Here is a 27674-nt window from a genome sequence, read left to right as displayed (position 1 = left end):
CATGTATAGTTAGGAAAGTTAGTTATTACTTTTACATTTTTCATATTTTTAACATTTCATATTTCTGTATAAAAAACCTGTTAGATATAGCAAAAGATCATATGTCTAAATATAGAACAAGATATGTCTAAATATAGAACATGCATTTTTAGATAGCCAGAAAAAAACTTTTAGTAATGTTTCATATGGACTTGGTATTAGTCATTATTAGAACAGAAAGCATTTAAGTTGTAGAATTGAATATATAATTACATATAAAGGCATTAGTGAAGTATTTATAACCAGACCCCCCAACCCCCACCAACCAAAAAAAAAAAAAAAAGAGGAAAAAATTATCAAAAACCAATAATTACAGGATATTACAAAGATTTTAAATATGCAATGTATTAGTACATGTGTACATGTATATATAATTTAAAGAATAGGTTTGCAACCAACTTTTAACTTCTTTAAATGTCACTGACCCCAGGTCATAATCTCACTGATATTTTTCCCAATTTTAGGTAGATTTACCTAGGTCATTGATAACATTTTATATTCATCTTTTTTACACTATTTATAAATATATTCTTGCAATTAAAAGCATACAGCAGTAAACTAAAATAGAAAAAATGCTGATTTTTTTGTAACCAAAAAAAAATTAACTTTTTTTCCTTAAGTTTATAAAACTTTTTTATCTTTGTATAACTTCTCTAACAATCTAGTTCATGACATACTAAGTTACTTTCCATTCTGAAGTAGACAAAAAAAGTCAAATTATGATCTCATACGTAAAAGTTGCTATGGAAACCTTAAGAGTTATAAATTCTTCGAAAAAATCATAAGAAATTTTTCAAATTTATTGACAGTAATGTAATAGAACTCTAGCAGATTAAACATTATCATTGTTAATATGAAGGTTAAAGAGAGTTTTATAACTTAACACATTTATAAGCTGCAGAAATGACATTACTTTTTCTTTCTTAGTAAAGTTCAAATCCCAGGAGTAACAAAAAACCAATTTATTTATTTATGTGACAAACAGATAACACATATGCTGGCTGTAGTAAAAATGAGCTTTTCAAAAACCACCCAAGACAAGGGTTCATTTATTCACATTTGAAGTCTAGAATATCACAAAACTTCTCTTGAACATTCAATTCCAGTATTTTTTTAACTAATAAACCATACACGAGCAGAGTTTCACACAGGATAATATCTTCTAAAAGTTGCTGACATGATTTATATTATTAGCATTTTTGTGATAGATTAACTTCTTTAATAATACAGCAAAATTCTATAATGGTTTGTGTATTAAAGTTAAAGACTGTAGGTACAAGATTTAAGGTTAAACATCTGTTATTGACAAGTGGAAACATCTGTTACTGACAAGTGGATATTTTGCATGTATTTTTTTAACTTTTAAATTATTTCTTGAATTGTGAATATTTTTTTACTTTCCTTAAAATCTTAGTACATTTTTCTCATGATTATTTTTCTTAAAATATTTTGGCTCATCTGGAGGCATGCAGCTTTAAAAATAGACATGTATACATATAACATTAATACACATTCATGAAAAATATCCACTTAAGCATTCCAGAATGTTAAAAAAGGAAAATCAATTCAGATGTTATGTTTTTTTTCAATTGAAAATTACTGTATTTTTGGCTGGAAAACTAAAAGGAATACAAAAAGTGATATTTCTTTGAAAACAAATGATGCCATGTGATAAACAAATATTTCTTTAACTTTTGAACAAACATTTAGACACATGATCAAAAATTTACAAACGGTCACAATTGCTGCCTTGAATCAGTAACAGAGGTTTGTACAGTCTCCGGAACTGTAGTCACAACGTTACTATTAATACCCTTATTGCTTACAATATAACTGTCCGATTCGGACCGCACCAGTCCGACTTTTCTCTGAGATAGTAAGGCTTTAACGTTCCTTCTAATATCGGGATTTACACGAGTCAATGTTCCCTCAGATGTGTGTTTACTAGCTATATTAACATTTAACGGTTTAGCAGGTACTACGTGTACTTTTTTACAAGGTGGTAACATCTCAATAAATGGCTGGGAATCAAATGATTTTGCAGAATGTGAAATTTTTAGTTTAGCACTTTGTGAAACTGCTTTTATATGACTTGAAGTATCACTTTTACTTGGACTGAGTGTGGTCCGTTTTTTAGTCTGTTTAACAGAACCTGAATTGTTAATAACTGCGAGTTCTGCACTTGCTTTTTGTTTTAAAGACTCAATATAGGCTTGTTGAAAAGACTGATTTGAGTCTGTCACAGATGTGGTTGACGCAAGTCCTGAATGGTTTGTACTTGTCACAGAAATAGATTCAACATTCATATTAGAAGATGTGACAATATTCATATAAGAAGATGTTATAGCTGCTGTGTTCAATGAATTTTCACTGACTTTTCCTGTTATATTATTTTCAGCTAAAGAGCTGTTTGTAACTGGTATAGTTTGGCTTGTGATAACATTTGTCCCAGAAGATTTCATAGTCACTAACTTACTCAAGTCAGAGATATTACTATTTTCTGCAGGTGTCTTTTTTATGTCCCCAATACCAGCAAGACCCGATTTCCTGTTCACATTGGCCAACTGGGCAGATTGGAACATTTTCTGAAGCACAAGAGATGACTGCTTGGAATTGTCAATAAATATTTTAATTGGTTTGTAGCCATCTCCATCACGATAGAACAAAGTATGAGATTGTCCTTTTTTCAACATTTCTTCCTGAGAAAGACTCTGGCTAAGTCCCCCTTCACCAACTGCTTTCTTTTTTATATCTTTTTCCTTTAACTCTTGAGCATTTTGTTTAACATATGGCTTTATGCCATCTGGCCGAATAAATGAAGGACTTTCAACATTTCTTACAGATGCACCATTAGAAAAATCTGTCCCATTAACTTCAGATGATTTTTCTGAATGAACATGAACTTCGTCATTGACACCTTTCTCAGAACGATCCTGTTCATTTTCCTCATCAATTTCACCATTACATTCTTTATTATGAGGTTGTACATAATCAGTTCTATTGTTTTCAATTGCTTCCTCACATGTTTCACTGTAACCTGAATCTTTAACATCCATATTGGTCATTTCAGAATCTTCATCCTTTCCCTGATCAGTTTTTATGTTTTTATCTTCAGATGCAATATTGTCATTTACTTCAAATGTATCCCCATTATTTTCAGACTCATTTTCAACATGTTCATCTATCACTAAACCAGTCTCTTCATCATCATCATCAGTGTCAATGTTTGCTTTTAACTTTTCTTCATCAAGATTTACTTCCATTGATTCACCATCACCATTTGTATGAATTGCATCATCTTTAGAATATACTTTCTCTACATCAGATTCATCATCATCAACTGCCGTTTTATGGCTTGATTCTTTCTGATCTGATACCTGATGTTCTGAAGGAAACTCAACTTCCATTGAATCTTCGGAGTGTTCAGCTTGGCTACTCACTTTCTTAAAAACATTCAAGTCATTAGCTTGATTAACATTCAACACAGGTGGTGAGATCACTTCAAAACCATGTGACCCTTGTGATCCCTGTAGTGAAGAGCTTGACCCGGATTCTTGTGATATTTGAGAAACAAGTTCTACAGTTTTAGACGGCTTATCATGCCTATCATATAGACGAGCAGTTTTTTGACTATTTTCACTTCTATTCACAATGCGTTCTTTTAAATAGTTCTTTAGATTTTCATGCACATTTACTCCATGAACAGGTTTGTCTGCTTTATCTATGTCATTTTTATCATTTACTGAAACAGACACTTGACCACCTATTATATTAGAGTCAGAATGACTTTCTATCTTCCCAGGAGAGGATCCTGCAGTTTGTTGTACATTATAAGCCTCAACAGCAACATGACTGCAATCCATTGAAATATCTTCAATATCACTTTCATCACTAGCATAAGCCTCAGGAGTGTCTGACCTACTCTCACATCGAGATCCTACTAGTTGAGACTCTGTGGGACCTGTAACATTTTCAGCAGCTTCCTTTTCATTACTTGACTCTACATCCATTTCAATGTCATCTATTACACAGTTGTCTTTTAAAGAAACAATTTTCCCAAGATATTTGCCTTTATCTTTAAGAACTGTCTCAGTCACTGGAGTATCATTTTTACTATCGTCAGATTTCAAATCTTGGTGCATTCTCTCAGGGACATTCTCTGGACTGTTTTGTCTATAGTCTGTCTTATTATCACAATCAGTTTCAGCTGCATACTTACTAGGTTCTTTGGATGACAATGTTGAGATGTGATCTTTATGAACATTTAACTGCTGTCTTACTTTTTCCACCAAATATTTGGTTTGATCTGGTTTCAAATTAAGAATAAAATCACTCAAAGTCGTTGATGACAAGTTACTTTTCGCATTTTCAGCATCAGCCATGCCCCCATTTTCAGTTTTGCACTTCATTTCAATATCTTCACTATCCTGGGCTTCAATTTTAATATTCTGAGTAAAAGGTTTATCATCTGAAACTTTATCATTCCCCTTTCTTGGATAAGTCTGCCCAGCAAACATACTTCCTTCAAGAGCTGCTACTACAGATGCATGCTTTTCTTTCACCATACTTTTCTGTGGTTGTTTCTCTTTGTGATTTTTATGTTCCTTTTTGGTTTTTCTCCTTCCAGGTTTTCCCCTTATGGACATTTCATTAGGAGGATTAGGAGGCTGTGATGGGGATTCAGTGTTATGTCTCATACTGAGATCTATAGGTGAAGATACAGATGATTGCCGTGACAACGGCTCTTTCTTTATAGTGTCAGAAACAGTCTGCGACCTTGACCCTGGATTATATTCCTCATAAATTAGAGGCATATCACCACTCACTGAATGTCGACCCACTCTATCCTTGGTACCGGGTTGGAAACCCTTTGCTGGTATTCTTGCAATAGGTAGCTAAGAAGAAAGAAATTTTATATGTAAATACAGAAAACAAAACAGAAATAATAATAATAATAATAAGTATAAATACATGTATAATTAAAATTCATGTAAATAAAAATTTAGAAACTTATGGTTACCAAAGCCTGCTGATTCATTCATTATTACAATGATTCATTGCAGTGATAGAAAATTATATATAATTTTCAGAGATTAGATCTTTTGTTGGTTTTACGCCAACAATTTTTTGTTATATCTTGGCAGATGGTCCACCAAACCAACTTCCTGGATAACTAACCAGTAATTACCAACTTCACCATAAGTGACATTACACATAATTATCCAAAATCATTTCTGAATCTGTGGCTTCAGACAAATCACCATTAGACTCAATGTCAAGAGAACATTTGTCACAGACAAATTTCACCTCACCAGAAGTTTAACCAGCAATCCTCGGATTGCAAATCCCATGCTTCACAATAGAGCGAAGAGAGCGAACTAAAAACGTAAAAAGAATATATTAAAAGGAAACATACTGGAACCTTTTTCGATGGTATGTAAGAATCTTCATATTTGGTGCCAATATCCAAAGCTTTATTTAACCAGGTAATTATTTCATCTTGGTTGGCTGCCTGGGCTGTCATCATCGGAGTCACACCTGTACGAATAATATCATGATTAAAATTGTAGTAACAAAATTGTACTGCGGCATGAAAAAAAACAACCCTTAATGTCACCTACTTTTTTTAAATTGACATATTGAATGCTTAAAGAAATTCAATTCTATACCTCTATATTTTTTTTTTTGAAACTTGCTTATTGAAACCTTTTCAGATTTCATATGCTTTTTTATTTTTAACGTGAATGACAACGTAATCTTCTCTTGACATTCTTTGTAATATGACATTAAGGATTGTTTTCTAATGCCGGCATTCATTTATTATTATATGTATCAAATTTCATAATTATATGTAACAAATCTTTATTATAAATATTAAAGCCGAAACATCATACATACGTTAAAGTTATGCCCCCTTGTATAAATCTGAGAGCATTGTGTTTCAGTGCTGTTTTTATTACTTGAAGATACCTATAGTTTTCAAACAGTATATATACATGCAATTCATAAATTTTCCCATTTTTTTAATGAGACTTCAGAATTACAAGAAATAATGAAACATGAACATAAAGAAAACTTAAAGAAAAAAGTTCTTACTAGCATAGTTTTGTAGATCAGGTGTAGCACCATGTTCTAGAAGATAATGTACTATGCTTAATCTGTTATACTCTACAGCATATAGAAGCACACTTCTACCTGCCTTTCCATCCTGTAATATATTTATAATATATCATTATATAACCCTAAACATGCTATATTTTTATAATGGATCTGCCTGGTTTTGAATTTGCAACAGTCCATTCAAAGTTCAAGAGATTTCAATATCAAAATAAGTCTGTGTAAAAATTAAGTGTCCTGTAGAGCTGGAGCATTTTTTAAAACAAGGGCATGATTAGTTAACTTTTGTAGAGCGCCAAACATGTAAGCTCTGGGCATTGTACTTTCAGAGAAGAGTTTTCAAGACATTGTTACTATACAAGTCTGTGTAAACTAAATGACCCCCAAGGGCAGGACCATTATTGACCCCAGAGGCATGACTTTCATAATGAAGAGGTTAACCAATGCCAACAAGAGGGTCATGGCAATAGCTCAACATTTTTTTCTTCATAAAGTGGGGCTAAAAATATTCAATCTTACCTGACAGTCCATATCAGCTCCTTTCTTAATCAAGGCAACCATCATTTTTAAGTTATCTAGCTCCACACAAGTATGCAAAGGGTAATATCCTGTAAACATAAATTGTTTCTGTAAACATAAAATGACAATAATGTCATGATGCCTTCAATATAATATGCCCAGGAATAGAAACTTCAGGAGCTCCTCTCTGCATTACTTCAGGCAATAATGCCAGAACCTGAGTAAAACAATCGGAACCTGAGTAGAACAATCAACTTAAAATATACAATGTACTGGTTGGATAGCTTAATCATAATTAAATGAAATAATTCAAAGTTTCTGGTGGGATTCAAACCCACAGTTTTGACTAATAAATAAGATTTCAAGAAATGACAAAAATTCTTCCAAAACATAATTAGAAGCATGTGTCATGTCAAATGAAAATGTTAAAATACTACATTGTTGAACATACTTCATAGCAGTGATGATGAAAGATGGTCTAACAGGAAAAACAACAACACATCTAGAAGGAATTTATCAACGATTCACGTGAAAATTAAAAAATTTAAGGGCAGAACATGTTATTTTACTGGAATTACAAAAACTTATGAGAAAAAAAAGTACAGATAACTAAATCTAATAATAACCACTGATATGCATATGCATCCATATGCTTTGGAATGAATCAATGATTGCATTGCTTTATACTTGACCTTACTTTACAGACAAGTATCAGATTGTAATTGTCCTTAAATTGCTCTACTTTTACCTTCATAGTCTCTTGTATTGAGTTTGACTGGGAATTTGGAATCTCTGAACACAGTTTCCATACATTCCGGTTGTTGTTTTTGCACCGATATATGTACACTAGTATAGCCATGACGGTCGAGGAGATTGGGGTTCGCGCCAGCGATCAGAAGTGCAGATACAATCTCCGGTCTTTTAACTAGCACCGCCAAGTGCAGTGGTGTCTGAAAAACAAAAAGTTTATGCATTATTTATAATAATTTACATGTAAATTACTTCATATTTATCAAATCTTTTACTGATTTATTGTTTTACAGCTTACAATGAATTCAGTCAAGTACCACTTTAATAAACAAGCATTCTTCAATGTGTTTCAAGTTATTATATCCTTGCTGAAGAACCATTAAGAATCTAAAACAGTTCATACTTAAATTCAGGGAGAAGTATATGACCACACTATTCAATTTTTGGTCGGGTTGCAAGCCAAACTAAGACTATTCAAGTCATATAAAGACAGTGGAAAAAGTTACACTGCATGTCTGTGCTAGATTTTAACCTTATAACCATAACCTCATAACCTGTCAACATATTTTAACTCCATAGCATCCCCTACATCCACCCATCTACTCTGATCTCCTCTCCACAAAGAGTTCTACTGACAATAACAGTCACAACATTGTATTTTCATTTACATTACATGTATATACCTGCTGGAGTTTGTTAAATCTATCCACGGTTTTTCCCGACACTGCCATAATATCTATGAATTTCTTCACCAAGTCTATGTTTTCATGTACAACAGCTATATGGATTGGTCTGAAAAATATTATTTATATGATTACAAAATGTTGCTGGGATGGGGGGGTGGGGGCAGGGTGTCCATGGACGAGTGGTTTATTCTTGCATCTCAGACAGGATTATCTACCGTTTACACCGGTGCAAGAAAACTCTGTCTTACACCCCCCATGTAAGACAAGTCGCGTGCATTAAATAACGTCATTGACGCGCGACTTTTATGAATTAATCGCGTTCTTAGGATGACGTCATTTTTCCGTTATGAATGAAGTTGTAAGTTCATACGCTACTATATGAAAAAGGTGCTGATGAGAATATCAGTTTTCATAATTTCTGTTCCGAAAATAATTGACATGTAATATGCAAGAAAAAGAATCAAACACCGGCTGTTGGTACAGACGGGAATATCTAGCTCTCGGGTAACTGTTTAGCGGAAACTCGGCAGAGCCTCGTTACCGCCGTAAACAGTTACCCTCGAGCTAGATATTCCGGTCTGTACCGGCAGCCGGTGTAAGATTCTTATAATAATGAATGGTTTCATCCTGATTGAAAGATGGACAAGTCCATTTAAGTTATTCAGCCTGTGGAGGTTCCAAAAGAAAATGTGGGCAAATTCATTAATCAAATTCAGCAGGGTGGAGAATAATAAACATAAGGAGCAAATATTGTTGTGCACAAATTAATTAACACAGTAAATAAATAAATAGACTATTTCATGTGATTTTTTTTTTTTGGTTGAAAATTTCTTACAAATCTCCATCTTCATCTGGTGTGAGAGCAAACTTGAGGTCAGACAGTACCATCAGACTTGTACGTGGATCAAACTGAACTGGGCGGTACCCTGCACCTATTGAAAACAAAAAAATATTCTGCTTATTTTCAGAAAACTAATGTGATAGTAGAAGACTATTCAAAATTGTATAAAATCTACAGGATCTTACATGTACCTTTCTATATTACATGTACAACCTTTTAACATTAATAATAGGTTAAAGTATATACTGAATATAATATGAGGGCACTTTTCAGCAGCATCACAAAGTTACATGATTTATACATGTACATGTAAACTAATTCAGTTATCTTTTTGAAACAGACTATATCCGTAATATCTAAATATAGTACATGGTGTTTACATAAATATAAATTGCTAATATACTAGTGACTGTATGCGCAGTAGGCCAGTAGCCATTAATCAATGCAGATAAGGTAAAAATGACTCTATGCACAAGTCAGTAATAAATGGCTGAACTAATATTGCATTTAAACAAAAAGGAAAACTGTGCACACACACCATGAATTTCAAACCAAACAGGAAAGAAGTCCCTGGGATTTTTATAAAAATAAATACATCTATTTTAAAACAGAAAGTAGTTCATAGAAAACTAATAACAATCTTTTCTTCCTTTTTCCTGAAAGATCAGGAAAAAGCTTTACTATACTGTCAGATTATAATAAGTACATGTATAATTATTATAACTTGATATACAATTGCAATTTTTACCAGTCTTAAATTTAATACAGTTAAAAGATCAAATTGTTTTCTGATCTTTTTTAAATATATTTTCAGAAAAAAAAAAGAACCTCACCAGTATTTATATATGAAGGATAAAAGGAATACCATATAAAGTCATAATAAACACTTGTTTCAATTATTTATAGATATCTAGATAAGTGCAATAAAATACAGTTAGTGAAAACTGATTTATACCAGTAATTTTGACATGCATTTATAATTTGCAATTACATCATGGCGTGACTCATGTGCCAGGGGCCCATATATACATTTCTATTATATCTATTATTACAAATAACATCTCAATAAAAAAAACAAGTTCAAACTTTCAAGACTTGAGACTTGGATACATAGTAGTTCATAACATGCAAAACATCATATTGATCAATTTGGATAAATATAGTTATATTCCCTTAAAAATAACATAAATCTATTTATGATTGAAATTTAATGGTTTTCTGCATCAAAATGCAAACATTGTCTAACCAATGATTGTGTGTTTTCTTCATTTCAATTTTAATCGGACTTTCATGACACACATGACCTCGAAGCAGGTGTAGATTAATCTTGAACCGAAATATCTAGAACATGTTGTGTTACATTAATACCATAATGACCAGTCTATCTATACATGCTTTAAAGTTAAGAACTTCAATATTAAACAACTCCGACCTCAACATAACATTAAGTTAACAAATAAATGGACAGATATAAATTCAGAGGTCAGTCAGTAAAATTAATTAAAAAACAAATTGTTCCTTAACATTACATTTATGATTAACATTCAATAATCAGGGAATACAGGGATCCGACACTGGGAGGCCAAAACTATAAATGTATTTAGAAACATATGGTTTACCGGATCAATTTGGACCAAATTTTTACATCAAATCAGAGTAACTATCAGATAAACATGGAATAACCAATAGATACTTGTTAAATACAGTTAGTATTGTAATGTATGCACCTATAAATTATTAATAAAGCTTTCATTTTAGTAATACCAATGTATCATAGTTAACATTATATAATAAATAAATTATCATTATCTAATTATACTGGTTGGGGAGATAACTTCGGCTGGTTGATAAACTCGGCTTTTTATAATTAAATCGAGTTATCGGAATTTTTAATCTAATCAAGCTCACCATCTCATACTATCGCTGGAATTCGACAATATCTGGAAATTTTGTCAAGTTTGGTAAGATATTTAAAAAATTACACAAACTTTTACCTGTTTGTTTACAAAACATGCCTATAAAAAGTACGGGAATCCCATTGTTGTGCGCATGTGCAGCAGATGCTCATTTTAAGGCCCGCACAGGGGTACTTTTATATATTGACCGACTACCGGTAAAGGTTACGACGTTTACGCATACATTTTGTAAATGAAATTCAGACTCATTTTTGTCTTGCTAACTCAGAAAAAGGCTGATTACACAATTGTAATCTTTAAGTGGAATGGATTGAAAGACTGATGTTAAATGCTCCTTTTATATGTTATTGTGTAGGTTGAATACCACTAAATTAATTTCTTCTGCACTCTGTTAAGCTAAGCAAATATAAATTTGAATCACTAATTCTTTAACTACATATTTCGTTATACGTTAATAAATGATAATGCATGTGTTTTTACGTAAAAATGATTTAAATGTTACATAGTACGTTGCATATAAACATCGTGTTATCATAGATATTCATTAATTTATACTCATGTAATGCTCAACAATTTTGGTAACAAATATTTTTTATTTGACATTAATGAACAGCAAATAAATAATGAAATGTCTAAAAATGTTATTTTACGTTTTAACCTACTTATTTAAGAAGAAAAACAAAGAGCCGGAATTATCTACTCGCGCGCGTTAAAAATATCCTTTTTACGTACCTCTTCCAGGGCCTCTCAAAATTACCCGTTATGTTTCTAAATATAACTTTTCTGGTGATACCGGAAAATCGATGAGCTGAAGTTTATTATGGTGCAAGATTCATCAGAATACGTAAACAAATAAATGAAATATGCCCTCAAAACACTGATTTTCGGCCGAGTTTATCTCCCAAACCAGTATGCTTTAAAATTTAGTCCTCTTATCATCACTACACAAAATATCTATAAACTCTATAATATATGTGCAATAATTATAAAATATTATTGTACAAGTTGTATCAGCATTTAATTTAAAATACTATTAAGTTCATCTGTTCATTGTTTAGGGTATTTTGTGCCATTCAAATGTATGTATTGCATGTATCATGTTACCAGCTACATTTTTAATTTTACAGTAAAACCAGGGCAGAAATTTATAAATGTATGATGTATGATTCATATACCATATTTTCTTTTACCTTCTTGTAATTTAGTTTGTGTTAAACTTGTCACTAAGCTCAGTGCCGAGTCAGCAGATGAAGCTGGGTAATCTTTGGCCATCTGGAGAATATTTTCTATCTGTCGGGCTGATGCTAATGTGTCTAAGTTTGCACTTGAACCAAAGTTTAGATCTGAGGTAGTCAAAGACTCATTGTTCATTCCGATCAGTCTACGCTTTTTCAATGGAAGATTATTATCGGTTCCTCCATTAAGTCTGCCAGATGCAAGAGATTCACAGTCCATTTTCTCCTGCTCATTATGAGAAGCAACTTCATCAGTTAAATTCTCACTCGTTTTCACCTGTAAACCCTCCGCAGAGGGCAATTCAGATTTCAGTTTGTTATTAGACACTGCTTGCCTCAGTGGCTTTTGCAACATTTTTATTAACAGTGAGAGTTTGTTTTAAAACAGTCAAAGGAACATTCTGAGAATCAGTTTTGTCATTTGCTACACTTTTTTAGATAGGAAACTTGGTCGGACTATCAAAGAATTATTGGTGCAAATGCAGGATGCGTTTGCGGTTGTACTACTGGATTCACATTTTATTTTTCAATGCAAGAGACAACTGATTCTGCAATTGTGCTAAAATCATACTGTTTTCAAGTTTGGCTGCATTTTCTGCTGGGCTTCCACCCCCACGTAGCACGAGAGATGTATGCTGTGACGTTGCGGGAATTCCAGACGTTGTTGGTTGCAATGAAATCTGGGTCACCGAGGAAGAGGGCGTAACTAGGTCATCCTTACCCCCATTCTCCGAATTATCATTTTCTTCAGATGATTTAGGAGGGAAAAACATTAAAGATGACAAAACACTCGCCGCTTCTAGTCGGTCTTGTTTCTCTTTTTCGTTCATGACCTCTGCAGTTTTTGGTTTTTCCTCTGGCTCCGCTCGGCCGTGTCGTTTTCCTGCATACTTTTTCTCTTTTTGCCAGTTTTACTTTTTTTCTTGTCCATTTTCTTTTGGTTCCTTTGGTTCATTATTTAACAATTGTATACACAGTCATTGAATTATATACATGTAAATTCAGAAATCCTTAAATCCAAAAAGATATTCTTGTTTCAAAAATCCCATATTTCGTGTTTCCACGCAGCAACAAAATGGCATTCAGGACTTTCCCAATAGACATGTGACCAAAAATAGCCAATCAAATCTTCCTAAATTTTTGCTACGGGTTTTCCCGCCGATGGTAATGGAACAGGTGTATCTATTTTTAGCAATGGATTTTGAAATTCCAATCAGAATGGAAAATACCGTGTTATAGTCCGTTTCGAGAAAATCATTGTTGACATACAAAGGCAAGTACACGTCGCATGCTATACTGTAAAAAATGCACGACTGAGGAAGAAAAAGAAATATTTAATAAGTAATGAAAACATCACGATAAATATAAACACACTTCAAAGAATTGCGTTTATGGCGAGATTATATGTGAAAAATATTTTAGTGTAATAAAGAATCTCTTAAAACCTCTCTAAACTGGTGCAGGCTCTGTTCATAGTACCGTCTACGCCCCCTAGCACCGGCTTTAAAAGGCAGTATTCAACATTTACCATGAAATGGTAAAATATGGTATTTAGAAACATCTGCAGATGTGTTAAACTATTGCAAATGGAATATATACACTGTACCTTAGAAATTGAAATATATAAAAGATAATTATTGCGCGATACTGTATATTATGCTTCAGAAATCCATATCTCTTTTTATACTAAATGTCAAACAAGTTTTTGATAATGTTTTGATAAAGAGCATGTTAGATATTTAAAGGGCAGAACAATGCTTCATAAAGTTAGCAAAATGTAAACAAAGTACTATATAATTTTGACTTCCATACAAAATGCTAATTCACTATTACCATACCAATTGCATAACAAAGTCAAAAAAAGTTTATGTATATGGAAAATGATTATTTTTTAGAAACTGCAACAAGATACCAAAAATAAAAAAAGTTTTAAAGAATATGATAGCATTTCTGAGGCACGATGGGTCTGTAACGCAATAAAACTTGGGTATTGAATATTTCCAATCAAGGGTCATGTTAAATGATATATATAAATGACAATTAATGACTGCGTATCTGCTTACATTAAAAATATAACTTCATTGTGGATAATTTGATTTATCACATAAACCGCGGCGCAGGAGTGTAATAAAGCCATTTAATAAAAACGATATTACACTAGACGATATTACACTAGTGTAATAACACTTTGACGTCACGTCATTTGCACTATAAACATAGCGTTAAAGCGCGCTAATGTTAGCGTTACACTATAGGCGCGTCAAAGAAAAATGACTCTTGTTAACAGTTTACCGTTCTTATTTTATATATGTAATAAATAGAATATTATATTCGTGTAGATTCAATACTAAATTTATTGAACTCGTTGAATAAAACAATATTATGCTCGCCAGAGGCTCGCATAATATGATTTTATTCAACTCGTTCAATAAATTTAGTATTAAACCTACACTCATTCAATATCCTCTATGTATACATATATCTGGGATGTACTATAACGTATCGTATGTTCCAGCATATATACAGAAATTTTTGGGTATCATTCGGGTGAAGGCGTTCCACAATAGAACTCGGGGTATGTACTATATGACGCCTTTGAGTTGAACTTTTCATGAATAAATTTACTCAATAAAATTGAGTCTGCTTTTTTCACAAATTACGTATATATACGAGTGGTTATCTTTGCAGCAATAGGGCAAATGTTCAATATACAATGTACATGTATCAATGACTCGAACAAATTCGTAATTAAAACATACGCCTGCTCAACGCACACCTTTAGCATACTGGTGCTTCGATTCAAATCAGGTGTGCGATTTCCGGTGCCGTCAGTATGCATACAAATTTTGAAAAAAAAGGTATTATTGTACTAAGCTTTTTTTATTCTAAAATTTTTGTAAATCATTTTCCAAAATTAAAACCGTTTTTCGACTTGGCTTCTACTTTTTTTTCTCTCAGCTCAACCACGGATTTATATTACAATTGTTATATAAATCCGTGACTCAACAGAATGTATTTTCGAGAGAGTAAAGTGCAAAACTTTTCGACTTATATGTGACGAATAAAAGCGTACAGGTTTATAAACACGTTTCATTTCACAAATAAAAGCCATTTTACCTATCAAAATTGACAAAGTTAAATGTCCTATGTCTACCAACTACTTCGGGTATTGTAACAGTGTCAAAGCGAAAATTCAGCGACATTTATCCATTCTATATGTATGGCGTATGGTACTCCAGTTGTGCGCCTTTTCATGGTTGCTAGTGTTTCAAACGCATTTAATTAATGTTAGAAAAACAATTATATATTATATTATGTGTTAATTGATAATCCTTTGTTCCATGAATCCCTGAAAGTGGGTTGTATTTCCCTACTTTATTTCGCCATCATCTTGTGAATAAATAACAGATTGTATATAAGGGACACAGCCTAAGAAATCAGCATACATGGTGCGTCCCCGCTTTTCAGAGAATTCTATTTTCAATCATATTACAATAGCATGCGAAAATGTAAATTTGAACGGGTAAATTAATGGTTTGCACAAGTTAATATTTTTTTGAAATATGTTTTTCGTTTTGTTTAATGACACACATATAGAGGATATTTGTTTGTTTAGCATGTAAGATCGAAATATTTTTCATGGAGTTGACACCAGACGCATAATATAATTTTATTCAATTAATTCGTTCAGTTTTAAACATTCAATAGCCTCTGATAGAGGACCGCAAAAATAATATTTAGTCGTATAGCAAGAAAAATTTTAAGTTGCGCATGCGCAAGTATCATAGCAACGACGTTGCTTATCCAAAATGGACGGCGGAGAGGAACAACAGCCTGCTGAGTCTAATAATCCAGGTATTGCTCAACTACAATCCTTCACCTCAATGTAAATTGTATATTGCCGTTTATGAATCCAAGCGGATACTCAAAACAGGGAAAAGAACCCTCTTGGCCTTATAGAACACTCGTGACACTTGAAAAATGATTTTTTTTCTGCTGAACTTGAAAGTCCACTCTGCCTGTAAAATCACTTAAGGGTATTAAATACCAATAAAACTAAGATGCAGAACATGTCATTGACAGATGAATTGATTTCGATCTTTTCAAGGAGAAAGTAGATGCACAAAACCTGTGTCAAGCCTTAACAGAACTTTATTTTTATGATTTGCTTAAAAAGCTTGGCCTCAATTTGTCTTTTTTTTTTGAGTTTGTTTGCCCCATTGAGCAAATGCTTCTTAAATAACTTTTTAATTATCGGGCATTTTTTATTGTCCAGAATTATAATATTGTACAATACTGGCAATAAATTTGACCTCAGAAGTCTCAAAAATATATTTTGACTCTGTTGAGACACAGACTGCAAACCAACATCACATAAATGTCTTCTGTGAAGGACAGCAATAACAAAACATAAGCATAACAAAAAGCATTTGGGCACAATATGTTGCCTTATTTGTCTTTAATTCACAATATTTTGCTTGTCCTAAGGCCCATGAGAGGCCTTATTCATGAGAACTTACCTTGAGATTTATTATTTATTCCTTCAAAACTTGTTATTCTATGTATTATCAACAAGGAGAAATATAAAGTTAAAATCTTTAAATCCGCACTGGAAAAATGCTTAAATAGGATGTTGAATTATGATTGCTCAAGGACTAGGATGATGTGAATTGTAAGCAATCATTGTCAGCCAGGCGTCCTGATATGAATTTATAATCCTGTAGTGGTAGCTGCCCTTCAATCCCAATAGTGGTGGCTGACCTGAACCGGAAGTGATGCGCAAGTGACATCGCATTATGGTTTTATTATAGTCCTAGTTTTCACGAAATCTGTAAAGGTCTCTTTAAATGTCAGTAAAAAAACCACAGGTTCTTTTTAACATCAAAGTAACTTTTATGTATCTGAAAAAAATTTAGAGCATAGAATAATAATTATAGTGTATCAAACAACATGTAGTACCATAAAAATTTGCGTGGAGTTACATATTACGGCTGTAATGTTATATGGTTTTGTATGTGAGTATATCACAAATAGACATTGTATAACTCTAATGAGAAATAAGAGACACAAGTGTGTTCTATGACTACAAGTTTAATACTAGAGATAAACTCTTAACAAGATCTGTTGGACTACTAAGCATGCGCATGTATACATTTATATAAACAGTCTCATATTACAACGGCCACACATGGATACATTTAATACAAGATTATCAATTGTGTTGTTTCTAATTAATCTACTTTTTGTGTAAATATTTTGAAAGAAAGGCAGTAAATATGTTCATATATATTTTACCATATACCCTCAAGTGCCCTGATTCTTGTGCCAGGTGGGCTAAGAGACTATTGATAAGATACAAGATTAAATAGGCACTAAAGACTTTGATAAAATATTCACATAGTATAATTCTGGTTACTTCAGAAAATACAGAATTTCATATAACTTTTATTCATAAGAAAAACTGGGAAAGATATTCAACAGGGCCAACTGAGATGAAATTTTTGATCATTGTTTTAGTGTGAAAAGTCAGAATATTTATGGGTCATTATAACCTTTTGAAATAGTGAAAAATTATGTTTTTCACCATTCCTGTACTTCTTTCATTATTTCTTATAATAGATAGTTAAAATACATGTTGTATATAAATAAGGCAAACCATGTAACATTAACATCCGAAATTTTTAAACAAAATAATGAATTCAATTATAGCTTTTAAAATATAGACAACAATTAATGCTTTCAGTTCAAAATTCTATTGTTGATTATAAATTTTTATCCCTTGAATTTATTGTAGAGACTCAGGAAGGCACAGAGCAGCAAAACACAGAGCCAACTCAACAAACTACAGAAAACCAGCCTGAAAATGAACAGCCAACAGAGCAACAAGCTAGTGAAGAGGATACAACTCAACAAGAAGATAGTTCTGTAAAACAAGAGGAAGAGAAAAAAGGTGAGGACTATTTCTGAAACATTGTATCAAAAACCAGGTTCTATTAAAAATATTATTACTTTACAAATAAAAAAAATCAACTATTTTTGTTGTATCAAAAGTTACTGCAATGAAATATAGATTTAAATAATTTTTTGTCTTTAAGCATCTATATTAATATTCAGTAATCAGATTTGCATGTCCATCTACAAATGTAGAGCGGTGGCCTAGTGGATCATGGGTGTCAGCCCTAATTTGGTCATGGCCATGTTCATATGACACCAGTGGTTGGTTCCAGGAAGCAGACTTGAAAGTGATTAATATAAGTTGCAAGAACTTGTTTCATAATCAAGCTTAAATAAATATGTTTAAACCATGTAGCTGCAGTTATTACATAGATTGCTAAATCTATATACTGTATCATGTTCATAGTCCATGTAAAGCATTTTGTAAACTAAAAAATATTAAATTCACTTCACAGAAGATACTGATAAGCAAGAAGATGTGACTGAACAGAAGCCAGCTGAAAGTACAGGCCAAGAACAAGCAGATGCTGGTGAACAAAAACCTTCAGAGAGTGAAGAGCAGAAACCAGCCGATGCTTCTGGAACTGAAGAACAGAAACAAGAGGAATCAACTGAACAAAAGCCTGCCGAGACATCTCAACAAGTAGAGAAACCTCCTGAGACTGAGGCCACTGCTGCTGAAGGTAGTTTGATTTTATACATTGCAACATATTTGAAGAGAAGACAAAGCATTGAAAAAAATATGACTATGCCTTTTAATTGAATATATAATTGAATTTATTGAAAGTATAATTGAAAAAGGAAAGTAAACATTTTGGAATATGTACAATGAGATAAAAGCAGAACTTATTGGGAATGGAAATGTCTTCTTTAAAAAAAGTATTCTCTTCTGTCTTAAAGTCTTGTAGATATAGAAAAAAGTATGAAGAACTGTATTAGGCCATAGAAAATTAATCTTTAGACTCTCATCCAGGTTTCAAGAAATAATTGGGGCGGGTGGGTGGAATTTATAATTTATTTTATCCATCACTTTTAAGACCTGAAAAAACAGAAATGTATGAATAAACAAAAGTGTTTAAATCTATATTTTAATGAGAATAATACTAATTGTTGTAAGAACTTCGCATAATTTCCACCCAGATTTTGATCAAAACTAAACCCAAACCTGACTCACAAACAGTTTTCTTGTTTACTGCATCATATATTTCACATATGACGAACATTTTGACAATTTTACTGATCGAAAACGAACGTATCTAAAATCTTGATCACTAGACGCTGTAAACCTCAGTCTGATTTTTATGCGTTCGTCCCGCGAATATTCAACCACGATTTTTGGACGAATTTTCGTCCACAGACGTCTGCGAAATGAACAATTTTTTTTTATGAAAATAAATTATTTTGGAGCGGAAAGATTTTGATACGGGCGGGCGAGGATGAGAGTCTAAAAATTAATTTTCTGTGGCCTTAGTCAATTAATTAGCTTTATCATATTTGCGCAGTAGTTACTGCAATATAAATTTTCTGCAAATTTTCATAGCATTTTACTAGCCTTAAAGATATTCTATTGTAAAATTAATGATACATATACAAGTTAAAAAAAATTCTGTAAATTGTTCCAAAATAATATATGGATTATTCTGAAATATTGTGCCATGATTATCAGATAGAGGTTTAACATTCATTTTTTGGAACAATATTTTTTAGGTCAAGAGCAAGAGAAAGCAGAAGTTGAAGGTAAAGATAAAACTGATGGTGCTCAAAAACCTGATGAGGGCGAACAACAACAGGCTGAGGGTGAACAACAACAGGCTGAGGGTGAACAACAAAAGGCTGAGGGTGAACAACAAAAGACCGAGGGTGAACAACAACAGGCTGATGGTGAACAACAACAGGCCACAGAGGGTAAGGAGGAGACCGATGGAGCTCAAAAACCAGAAGAAGGTGGAGAACAGAAGCCAGCAGAGGGTCAAGAGGTCACAGAGGGTGGTCAAAAACCTGAAGAGGCTGCTAAACAGAAAGTAGAGGGTCAACAAGAAGAACAGAAAGAGGCCAAGGAAGAATCTACCGAACAAAAACCTGCAGAAACCACCCAACAAGGTATTGATTCATATGATGATACACATTTTTAAAGTACCGTTGTTTGTATTGTACAACTGCATATTGAGCTTTGCTAGGTACCAATTTCTTATCAGATTGTTTGCTTAAAAATTAATGAAAAATGATAGTAAAAGATGAAATTGACTTAAAAATCTAATAAATTTTTTATTTATAATCCAATTATAAGATTGAACTTTTAAATGAAATGAGTTTCTGAACAATTTCATAGTATGATTGGGATTTGCTTTTGATAAATATATATTTTTTAACATTTTAAATATGTGTTATTTATAGCAGAAGAGGGAGGTGAAGGTGAAGAAGGGGACGAGGAACAAGAGAAGAAAGAAGAAGAGCCCAAAATACCTGATGATTTTTACTATGAATATGAAAACTTTGCATCACGACCAACCATCACAGCAGAGTCTGGTTTACCAGAAGACTTGTTGACTTTACAGTATCCTTTCATCTCAAACCTTGCTGTTATAATTGATTTATATTGAAAGTTGTTAGGTTCTGTTTTAATGAGATAATTAGTTAGATTCAAATGATAAAAATAAGTGAAAATATATTTTTGCAATTGCGGATAAGGGGTCTCCATGACCAATTGGTTAAGGGTGCCAATTTAAAATCACTTATGTCCCTATGATTCTTTCATGTAAGAAATCATAATCCTAGCTGGCTTGTTAGTGATGTTTCTACTCAGGTGCCTGCTTGTTATATGTCACCTTTACAGTGTTGATGTGACTTCTTTCCCAATAAAAAATTAAAACAAGCCAACACGGTCAACAAGTGATTTCTCCTTTACAAGAAATTCAGACATTCATTTGGTTATGATTGTACAAAGCGAGGAAATCTTCATTTATTGAATGAGAAAACTGTGGTCTTTGCCGCAGGTAATCTTGTCCAGATTGTTGATTTACTGACAAAGGAACAGACGTTTATCCGTAGTACAAGTGGAGGGGGTATTGGTGCAATTACAGTAAGTATACATAAAATTCTTTAAAAAAGTAAAAAATAAATGTAAAAAAACAATATGTTATAAAAGTTTGAAAGTATTTAAATGGCACCATTTTTGGACACATGATAAACCTATTGACATGTTTCTTTATAAGTGATGGCAGTGGTTAAAGTAGCAAAGCATGATATAGCTGGTCCACGGCCGGCAAAATCTGATTTTGACTTTCTTTTTTTTATCTGAAGCATTCCTTAACTTGTCCTTATGATATTTATAGTAAAATATTGAATATTTACACTTGTCTTAAATGCCTTTGGACAATCTAGGCAAAATGGACAATTCATTTGCCGCCCCTGTGTTGTGTGAGAATTTTTTTCGGCACTATTACCACTAGTTTCCAAAGAGTTAACCCTCTATTTTCAGGTTCATCCAAGCAAGAATTTCTTCGCTGTGGCTGAGAAAGGACAAGGTCCAAACATCAATATTTTTGAGTGGCCCAGTCTAAAACTATACAGGGTTTTGAGAGGTGGAACAGAAAGATCTTACTCTTTCATTGATTTCAAGTAAGACCTTGAAATTGTATTTGTTGTTGTTGTTCTTTTTAGCTCACCTGAGCATATGCTCAGGGTGAGCTATTAGGATCACTCTTCGTCCGTCGTCTGTCGTCCGTCGTACGTCGTCCGTCGTACGTTGTCCGTTCACACTTTTCAAACGACATCTCCTCTGAAACCATAAGGCAGATCATAATGAAACTTCACAGGGATGTTCCTTGTGTGAAGCCTTAACAAAGTTGTTCAAAGAATTCCATTCCATGCAAAACTCTGGTTGCCATGGCAACCAAAAGAAAAAACTTTAAACATCTTCTTCTAGAAAACCCAAAGAGCTAGAGCTTAGATATTTGGCATGAAACATCTTCTAGTGAGTGTCTACCAAGATTGTTCAAATAAAAGCCCTGGGGTCAAAATTGGCCCCGCCCCAGGGGGTCATTGATTTTCCCTATATGCATATAGTAAAAACTTTAAAAAATCTTCTTCTAAAAAAACCCAAAGAGCTAGAGCTTAGATATGTGGCATGAAACATGTTCTAATGGATGTCTACCAAGTTTGTTCAAATAAAAGCCCTGGGGTCAAAATTGGCCCCGCCCCAGGGGGTCATTGATTTTCCCTATATGCATATAGTAAAAACTTAAAAACATCTTCTTTTAAAGAACCCAAAGAGCTAGACCTAAGATATTAAGCATGAAACATCTTCTAATAAGTGTCTACCAAGATTGTTCAAATAAAAGCCCTGGGGTCAAAATTGGCCCCGCCCCCAGGGGGTCATTGATTTTCCTTATATGCATATAGTAAAAACTTAAAAAAAAAATCTTCTTTTAAAAAACCCAAAGAGCTAGAGCTTAGATATTTGGCATGAAACATGTTCCCAAGATTGTTCAAATAAAAGCCCTGGGGTCAAAATTGGCCCCGCCCCCAGGGGGTCATTGATTATCCCTATAGTATATGCATATAGTAAAAACTTTAAAAAATCTTCTTCTAAAAAACCCAAAGAGCTAGAGCTTAGATATGTGGCATGAAACATGTTCTAATGGATGTCTACCAAGTTTGTTCAAATAAAAGCCCTGGGGTCAAAATTGGCCCCGCCCCAGGGGGTCATTGATTTTCCCTATATGCATATAGTAAAAACTTAAAAACATCTTCTTTTAAAGAACCCAAAGAGCTAGACCTAAGATATTAAGCATGAAACATCTTCTAATAAGTGTCTACCAAGATTGTTCAAATAAAAGCCCTGGGGTCAAAATTGGCCCCGCCCCAGGGGGTCATTGATTTTCCTTATATGCATATAGTAAAAACTTAAAAAAATCTTCTTTTAAAAAACCCAAAGAGCTAGAGCTTAGATATTTGGCATGAAACATGTTCTAATGGATGTCTACCAAGTTTGTTCAAATAAAAGCCCTGGGGTCAAAATTGGCCCCGCCCCAGGGGGTCATTGATTTTCCCTATATGCATATAGTAAAAACTTAAAAAAATCTTCTATTAAAGAACCCAAAGAGCTAGACCTAAGATATTAAGCATGAAACATCTTCTAATTAGTGTCTACCAAGATTGTTCAAATAAAAGCCCTGGGGTCAAAATTGGCCCCGCCACAGGGGGTCATTGATTTTCCCTATATGCATATAATTTATATAGTAAAAACTTAAAAAAATTCTTTTAAAGAACCCAAAGAGCTAGAGCTAAGATATTTAGCATGAAACATGTTCTAATGGGTGTCTACCAAATTTGTTCAAATAAAAGCCCTGGGGTCAAAATTGGCCCAGTCCCAGGGGTCATTGATTTTCCCTATATACATAGAGTAAAAAGTTAAAAATCTTCTATTAAAGAACCCAAAGAGCTAGAGCTAAGATATTTAGCATGAAACATGTTCTAATTGATGTTTACTAAGTTTGTTCAAATAAAAGCCCTTGGGTCAAAATTGGCCCCGCCCTAGGGGGTCATTGATTTTCCCTATATTGCATATAGTAATTAAATACTTAAAAATCTTCTTTTAAAGAACCCAAAGAGCTAGAGCTAAGATATTTAGCATGAAACATGTTCTAATGGGTGTCTACCAAGTTTGTTCAAATAAAAGCCCTTGGGTTAAAGTTGGCCATGCCAGGGGGAGGTGGGGGGGAAAGTCATTGTTATTCATTATTTGTGTATAGTAAAAACTTAACAGTTATATGATCATGAAATATCTTCTAATGGGTGTCTTCCAAGTTTGTTGAAATAAAAGCCCTTTAGTTTAAACTTGCCCGGCCCTGGGGGCCTATGTTCAGGTGAGCGACCCCAGGGCCATCATGGCCCTCTTGTTTGTATTCTTTTCATTTGAGACTTCTAATGAATTGTGCTATTACTGAATGTGTGATGACATTTATGTTATCATCACTACAGGAATTATTATGTAGAAAGTTTTGTTTATTGGAGAAATAATTAACATTTGAGAAATAAGCAGCATCATAGATTTTGTTGCTATAATTATCAAATTAATCCTTATTTTATGAGATTAAAGCTTTTGATGTTTATTTGATAATAAGTATTTATTCAAAATTGATTGTTCGTACAAGATAGATACTAAATTTGCAGTTTGAAAGTTTATAGTAGCTATATTTCTGTTACAGTCCTGATGGTACCCTACTTGCAACACAAGGTGGTGATCCTGACTTTATGTTGACAGTATGGGACTGGAAACAGGAGAAGACAGTATTGAGATCAAAGGCTTTTTCCCAAGATGTTTTTCGAGCAACTTTCTCAACAGAACTGGACGGGCAGCTGACTACATCAGGAACTGTTCATATTAAGTAAGCAAATGTTGATAAAGATTGACAAATAAATAATTGGTCAGTCAAAAGTATTAGATTAAAGGCCATTACACGGGGTTTGATGCATTTTCAAAATTAAAATATTGGTCAGTTTAACAAATTAAAAAGAATCAATCATTTGATGAGTTTCTTCAAGGTGGACTTTGTTTGGAATATATTTTGATAATGGAAAGAAAATCAGTTTGGTTTTGAAAAGAAGTAAGCAGGTCAGTACACTAATTTAAATCTCTGTAATTAAATGGATGAAATGGAGGGTATGTCCAGGCATAGCACTAGAATCACAAAGGGCAAGTGAATATACCTAAAATCATTTTCATTTTATGATACATATATATGAATTAACCCATTACTTCATGAGCATTTTGTGAAAAATGGCTGTTTTCATTGAAAAGTCTCCCGTTACAAGTTCAAATTGCTATAATACTATAAAAACTGCTTCAACACTAATCAAACTTGGCACAAATGTTGACTGGACCATTGCCCTTGCAACAACATGCTCAGGCTTAAATTTTCTGTTACCATGGCAATGAGGGGACATCTCAAAATTGCCAAAAATCACTATTTTGCGTTGATTTTTTCCATCAAAATTGATTTCAAAGTGCTGCAACTTCTCAATGGATTGAGATAGAGTCAAATGCTTTTCAGCGTTGGTTACACGTTACCTTATGATCAATCTGGGGTCATTTATAGCCTCTCACAAGTCCAAAATTTTCTTGGCGATGAGGGGGACTCCGCCCCCCCTTCAAACCCCCCAAACAGAAGGGCGCACAACCCCCTTCTGGCAACCCCCTGATGTATCTTTTGGTTGGGGGGGCCGCGCCGAAAAAGAGGTCACTTTTTTTAACAACATTTCTCAAACAAAAACAAGTGTTGGGGGCCTAAAGGCATTTTTTCACCATTTGAGACAACAAAAGGGGGGGGGGGTGAAAAAGGCGTGTATATAACGTAATGGGTTAAATGATATTTTTTCTTGATTTTAGGTTCTGGAAGATGGCGGACACCTTCACTGGTCTTAAGTTACAAGGAGAACTTGGTAAATTTGGTCGTACAGAGATCACAGATATCGAGGGTTATGTAGAACTGCCTGATGGCAAGGTATTGTCTGGATCTGAGTGGGGAAATATGTTACTGTGGGAAGGAGGCCTTATTAAAGTTGAGATAAGGATGAAGAACAAGAAATCGTGCCATACTGGAGCTATACAGCAGATACTCCTAGATGAGGGAGAATTGATGTCCGTAGGAATAGATGGTTACATCAGGGTAAGAACTTTTAGTTTTACATAAAAGAAATACTAATCATATAGCTTGTAAAGAATTTGCAAAAAGTAGAGCCGTACCAAGATCAAATCGTACAAGCCTGTTATTGGCAAAGAACAACAAAAAGCTTATTAACTACAGTTTTCATATAGAAAAGTTTTAGAAACATGTATGCAGAGAGTGATGAAAAAAGTTATATATATATTTGAATCTTGTAACTAGTACTTATTAAGACACTTGTTAAAATGTAAGAGACAAATATGATTATCTATACCAAATAATGTATTGTGAAAATGTCATTTAAACTTAAACAAAAAGTGTTGAATATAAACAAGAAACAGTGATTATTTTTGCTTTAGCTCAAATATAAGACTCTGTACATGGGTTTGTAATAGCACCGCCATAAGCAAGTTTTCCCTTAAATGCTATTGTTCTACCTAACATGTGCAGATTTTTTGTAGTTAATTTGTTAAATCTATACATATAGGTGTGGGATTTTGAAGCAATAGACACTGCTGATACAACAGATGAGACAGGAATGTTTGAACTAGATCCCATGAATGAGCTCAAGGTCGGCAATGATGTGCAGCTTAAAAGCATCATCAAATCTGTGGACTCGGAAAATGAGCCAACTATATGGTATGCTCAGGTAAGAGGAACCACTTTTTTACAGAGATATTTTAGCCTTGGCACAGTTGATTTAGTATAACACTCGAGTTTCTTTGAATTTTCAAAACTGGTCATTGTAAGTAATGTGATGATTGAGCAGTCAACACTATATAGGTTCTGATAAGACAGCCTGAGTGTTCAGGCTGGCCTGGCAGTTTGCTTGTGGCATATGCAAGTAATTATCTTTGCTACCTCTTTTAATGCTAAAATTTTGCTGATTAAAGGAACTCCACTGAGGTCCAAGGCCTAAAGGTGTAAAATTTGAATTTCTACATAAATTAGCTTGGACACTTCTATCGGAAAAAATATGCAAATGATAATTAAGAAATATACTCAGAAATAATTAAAATATCATATTTTGTGTTATTCCTAGCTAGATTAGAGTGAAAAAGTGTTGCAACGCTTTTCAGTTTTGGATAGTTTTTCACATGATGTTAAGTACATATATATCAATAAAAAATACCTGTACAAGAAATTTGAATGTGATAAGATTGTGCCTTTTTTTAATAAATGTATTGGTAAATGAATTTTTATCATACATGGTAAAAATTTGTTTTGTTTTAAAGGATGCAAATGGAGGTATATGGAAACTTGACTTATCATTCTCTCACACATCAATGGCTCCGGAGAAAATGTTCACATATCATGCTGGAACAATCAATGCCTGTGATGTGTCACCTGTATCACAGCTGGTTGCCACCACTGGAGCTGATCGTAAGTTATTATAAAATTTATCTTGCCAGAAATTAGAAATTTTTTCTTCTTAGGTGCCTCTTTTGCCTAAAATAATACACAGAAAGGCACCTTTTCAAAGACTTCCTCCACCAGGAAAGCTGTAAAGTTGCTTAAAACCAATCCTGTTAGATATCATTGATTCTCAAGAGTGTGATACAATGGCAATAAGAATATGGATATCAAATTACATGTATTGCTGATCATTTGTTCTAATAGGAAATAGCAAATCATTGCTTATTAGTAGTGCCATTAACAATTTGCTTGATATTTTGCATTTAGGAAATAGCTGTTATGATGAGAATCATAGGTGCATAAAATGCTTTTAACTTGGTTGAAAAAAGATTTTTGATTGAAATTAACTGACCCCTTCTTTATTCATCCTATGGAAGAGAGATATTTATGCTCCAGACAATTTGTATTTATACGAAACATTTCTATTTATAGATACTGTACGTGTATTTGACTATGTACAGCAGAAGCAGATCTGTGATACCAGATTCGCTGCAGGTGGAACATCACTTGTGTGGATTCCAAATATTGTAAGT

At 33.3% G+C, this 27674-nt stretch overlaps 2 protein-coding genes across 3 annotated transcripts in view; one reads left to right on the top strand and one right to left on the bottom strand.

Moving 5' to 3' along the window:
• Positions 1-375: 375 nt before the first annotated feature.
• On the bottom strand, positions 376-13329 carry LOC132713348 (uncharacterized). Of its 2 annotated transcripts, none has more exons than XM_060695901.1 (8): positions 12059-13329; positions 8947-9043; positions 8109-8217; positions 7424-7625; positions 6676-6764; positions 6136-6247; positions 5462-5577; positions 376-4934 (listed from the first exon to the last, which is right to left on the bottom strand). In XM_060695901.1, the coding sequence occupies exons 1-8, from the start codon at positions 12456-12458 to the stop codon at positions 1776-1778; spliced, it is 4284 nt and encodes a 1427-aa protein (XP_060551884.1). In that variant the 5' UTR covers positions 12459-13329; the 3' UTR covers positions 376-1775. The 2 variants fall into 2 exon arrangements, with proteins under 2 accessions (XP_060551884.1, XP_060551883.1); XM_060695900.1 differs by having other exon boundaries at positions 378-4934; positions 5456-5577; positions 12059-13327.
• A 2479-nt stretch (positions 13330-15808) lies between these two features.
• LOC132713358 (cilia- and flagella-associated protein 44-like) overlaps positions 15809-27674 on the top strand; it is a 30784-nt gene continuing 18918 nt past the window's right edge. Inside the window, 12 exon segments of the mRNA XM_060695922.1 lie at positions 15809-15958; positions 17898-18053; positions 18514-18741; positions 19766-20158; positions 20453-20612; positions 20975-21137; positions 21537-21676; positions 24268-24447; positions 25449-25728; positions 26213-26374; positions 26961-27108; positions 27574-27668. Coding sequence (XP_060551905.1) covers positions 15913-15958; positions 17898-18053; positions 18514-18741; positions 19766-20158; positions 20453-20612; positions 20975-21137; positions 21537-21676; positions 24268-24447; positions 25449-25728; positions 26213-26374; positions 26961-27108; positions 27574-27668 — 2151 coding nt within the window. The 5' untranslated portion in view covers positions 15809-15912.

This window comes from Ruditapes philippinarum, unplaced genomic scaffold (assembly GCF_026571515.1).
Source record: "Ruditapes philippinarum isolate M1 unplaced genomic scaffold, ASM2657151v2 ctg3748_1_1_1_1, whole genome shotgun sequence".
In the NCBI taxonomy this organism is placed as follows: Eukaryota; Metazoa; Mollusca; class Bivalvia; order Venerida; family Veneridae; genus Ruditapes; species Ruditapes philippinarum.
This window is presented reverse-complemented; position numbering and strand designations above follow the sequence as displayed.